Source organism: Bison bison, unplaced genomic scaffold (assembly GCF_000754665.1).
Source record: "Bison bison bison isolate TAMUID 2011002044 unplaced genomic scaffold, Bison_UMD1.0 scf7180017864503, whole genome shotgun sequence".
Lineage (NCBI taxonomy): Eukaryota > Metazoa > Chordata > Mammalia > Artiodactyla > Bovidae > Bison > Bison bison.
This window is the reverse complement of record NW_011495061.1, coordinates 3,268,783-3,272,618: the sequence shown is the minus strand read 5'-3', so window position 1 is coordinate 3,272,618 and position 3,836 is coordinate 3,268,783. Positions and strand designations below refer to the sequence as shown.

Sequence of the window (3,836 nt, the reverse complement as noted above, 5' to 3'; positions counted from 1 at the left end):
CACCTCTGAGCCCAGCACTGCCCGGGAGCCTCACACATCAGAGACGCAACACCGCCCCGTGGAGGGTCCCAGAATGCTGTGTGCACCCTAGGAGGTGCGGTGGTCAAGGGCCCACCTCAGGGCCGGACCCCAGTCTGGACAGAGTCCTCAGGTCAGTCCGTCCTAGTGGAAGCCCGCTCCCAGCCTTGTGAGGCTCCGAGGAGGCTGAATTAACCACAGCAGATGTTGCCGTGATGGCCCTACCAACCGCTCCCACGGAGACGTTCCTGCCCAGCAGACTGGCCTCAGCTCAAGGCCAGGCTCTGGGCTGGGCTCAGCCTCTGTCCAGCCTGGGAATCTCCCCCCAGCATGCCCCCCGCTGCCGGAAGCCTGGCCTGCATCCCCGGCCCCTCCCCATGGCGGGCACCTGGACTCAGCCCCGGCCCCTTGCACCTTCCTCGGCCGCTGTGCCCAGTGGGTCCCTGGCCTCTCTGAATAGTGCCTCAGACAGAGGCTCATGGACTCAGTGACTGCGTCTCTTCAGAGGAACAAGCCATTGATCCCTGTAGCTGGTGGGCGTGCTCCTCTCTTTCTTCCTTTTTTGTATAATTTTCTTTTAATTGGGCTGCATCAGGTCTCAGTTGCAGTGTGTGGGACCTTCTGTTGTGGCCCAGGGACTCCAGTTACAGCTCTAGGGCTAGGGAATTGCAGTTTGGGCTTTAGCTGCTCCAAGGCACGTGGGATCTTAGTTACCCACTAAAGGTTGCAGATGGAACCCGTGACCCCTGCATTTGCAAGGCGAATTCGTACCTGCTGGTGCACTAGGGAAGTCCCCTGATTCCCTTCTCGGGCCCACCTATGTGAGTCTGGGCCCCGCCCAGGCTCCATGTCCCCCTTGTCATGAAGCCCAGGAGCTCCCGGAGACGGGGCGGGCCCGGCGGAGCTGCAGGTATCCAGCCCGGCTGCGTCCTGCAGCTCTCCCCCGAGGACAGCGTGGTGTCGGGGCCCAGAACACGCTCGCTGAGATCCTAGAAGGCCCTGAGTCCTCTGGGAAAGCTGTGTTCCACACTTTTTTTTTTCGCAAAAGACTTTGTTTAAAGCAGTTTCTGGTCCACAGCAAACTGGAGTGGTTCCCTCGCAAGCTGCAGAGCTCCTCCGCCATCACCATCGCCACCATTTGGAGCCGTTCTTTTTACACTGGGTGAGCCTGCACTGATGGACCGCGATCACCCAGAGCCCGCAGTTCACACAGGGCTCACTCCCGGGCCGCACCTTCTGCAGGCTTGGACACACGTACGGTGGCACGTGTCCATGACCATAGGGCCGCCCAGGTAGCCTCACTGCCCTCAGGGTCCCTGTGCTCCACCTGTTCACGCCTCTCCCCTTCCCTAATACCTGCTCCTTGGAAGAGAAGCTGTGACAAAGCTGTACTGTGTACTGCGCTCAGTCGCTCAGTCGTGTCCGACGCTTTGCAGCCCCATGGACTGCAGCCCACTGGGCTCCCTTGTCCATGGGATTTCCCAGGCAAGAGTACTGAAGTGGGGTGCCATTGCCCTCTCCAGTGTATTAAAAAGCAGAGACATCACTTTGCCAACAAAAGTCTGTCTAGTCAAAGCTATGGTTTTTCCAGTCGTCATGTACAGATGTAAGAGTTGGACCATAAAGAAGGCTGAGCACAGAAGCATTGATGCTTTTGAACTGTGGTGTCGGAGAAGACTCTTGAGAGTCTCCTGGACTGCAAGGAGATCCAACCAGTCCATCCTAAAGGAAATCAGTTCTGAGTGTTCATTGGAAGGCCTGATGTTGAAACCAGTGCTTTGGCCCCCAGATGGGAAGAGCTGACTCATTGGAAAAGACCCTGACGCTGGGAAAGATTGAGGGCAGGAGGAGGAGGTAGCAGAGGATGAGATGGTTGGATGGCATCACCGACTCAATGGACATGAGTTTGAGCAAGGTTCAGGAGATGGTGAAGGACAGGGAAGCCTGGCATGCTGCAGTCCATGGGGTCGCAAACAGTCAGACACGATTGAGCGACTGGACAGCGGCTCGCTTTCTCCAGCTCGTCAGAGTGCTGGAATCGTACAGTGTGGGCCCTTGTCAGATTGCCTTCTCTTCACTTGGCGATATGCATTCAACGTTCCTCCATGTCTCTTTTTAGCTTCACAGGTCATTTCTTTCTAGTACCAAACAATCACTGTCTGAGTGCGCCATGCTTTATCTGCTCACCTACTGAAGGGCATCTTGGTGGCTTCCAAGTTGCTGTGGCAGTGACAAATAAAACGTCATCCCTGTGCAGGTTTTTGTGGACATCTAAGTTTTCAGCTTCTTAAATACCAAGGAGTGTACGGTCATATGATAAGGGAATGCTCAGTTTTGAAGGAATCCACCACGCTGTCTTCCACAGAGTCTGTAACACTCAGCATCCCCACCAGCAGCAAGTGGGTTCCCAGCAGAGTTCCAGTGCTGCGCGTGTTCACCAGCCTCTGGTGTGGTCAGTCAACGTTTAAAAAAAAAAAAAGCTGAAAAATGACCTGTAAGACTTGGCAATTTCATTGACCATGAATATTATTTGCAAGAAACCAAAAAGACTCTTATGTCGTTAAGAGAAAGATAGTCCTGTTTTACTGAAGGAGTGTTGTTATAACACACTTAAACTTACATCAAAACCCGTTAATTCTACAGTGAGCTTGGCATAGATGTCACGCCACCCTCCCGCCCAGCACATACCCCTGCATACACATCGACACCCTTAACACCTGCCCCCCTTTGCTCATCAAAGCATCCCCTGTGTGGCCCCTTCCCTCTGGGCCTTCTGAGAAACAGGAAGACCTCTGGGCCAAGCCACACCCACGGCAGGCCCGGTGTCATGCTTACTCTCCCCGGGAGGCTCACACTGCGGTCTTCCATCTCAACCCCAGAGCGAGGGCCACACAGGATACGGAGGACTGGCCACGTACAGGACACGTGTGGACATCTGTCACAGAGCATCATGGCGGCCTGTGCCCGAGCCCTCTGATGTTGACTCCTCGTGGGCCCTTCCTCAGAAGCACAGAAAATGGGAATTTCCCTGGCGGTCCAGTGGCTAAGACTCCACACTCCCAGTGCAGGGGGCCCGGGTTTGATCTGTTGCCAGGGCACTAGATCCCGCAGGTCACAGCTAAGACCTGGTACAGCCAAAAGAAAAATCAGAGAAAATAGGTTGACTCTGTCTGTAGACAGGGAAGGCAGCAAGCAATGGTATGCTGGAGGCGCCGGACTGAACGGACGTGGCAGTCATGCACACTCACAAGGGTTCTCTAGCGCACGGTCACACTCCACGTGACCATCAGATTCCGCCTTCATGGCGCGTGAACACGAGGCCCCGGAAGGGTGCTCACCTCACGGTGCGTTTAGTTGGGAGAGGTGTTTGCTTTCCCTCTTTTTATGTCCCTTGGAGATGTTCAATGTCGACTTTTTTTAATATAAATTTGTTTATTTTAATTGGAGGCTAATTACTTTACAATATTGTATTGGCTTTGCCATACATCGACATGACATGAATCCACCACGGGGGTAAGAAAGGGCCCCGTGGCAGCGCTGCTGAGCCCCGCCCCTGTCTGGCCCCGCCCCCTGTCTGTCCCCGCCCCCAGGACTACGGCGGATACCTGAGCACCTACCTCCTCCCGGCCAAGGGCGACGGCCAGGCTCCAGTCTTCAGCTGCGGCTCCGCGCTCTCCCCATCACGGATTTCAAGCTCTATGGTGAGGGTCCTGACAAGGCGGGCACACGCCCTCCCCGCGCCGCCTCCCAGGGCCCCGTCTGATACCCCTTGGGGAGGTGTGGGCAGCGGTGAGGCCTGGCAGACAGCCTGGGTTGGG

General features: G+C 55.7%; 1 protein-coding gene across 1 annotated transcript in view; it reads left to right on the top strand.

The window, feature by feature from the left end:
- Positions 1-3,836, top strand: part of DPP6 (dipeptidyl-peptidase 6) — a 281,581-nt gene that overhangs the window by 273,540 nt on the left and 4,205 nt on the right. The window contains 2 exon segments of the mRNA XM_010829360.1: positions 3,609-3,690; positions 3,693-3,719. Coding sequence (XP_010827662.1) covers positions 3,609-3,690; positions 3,693-3,719 — 109 coding nt within the window.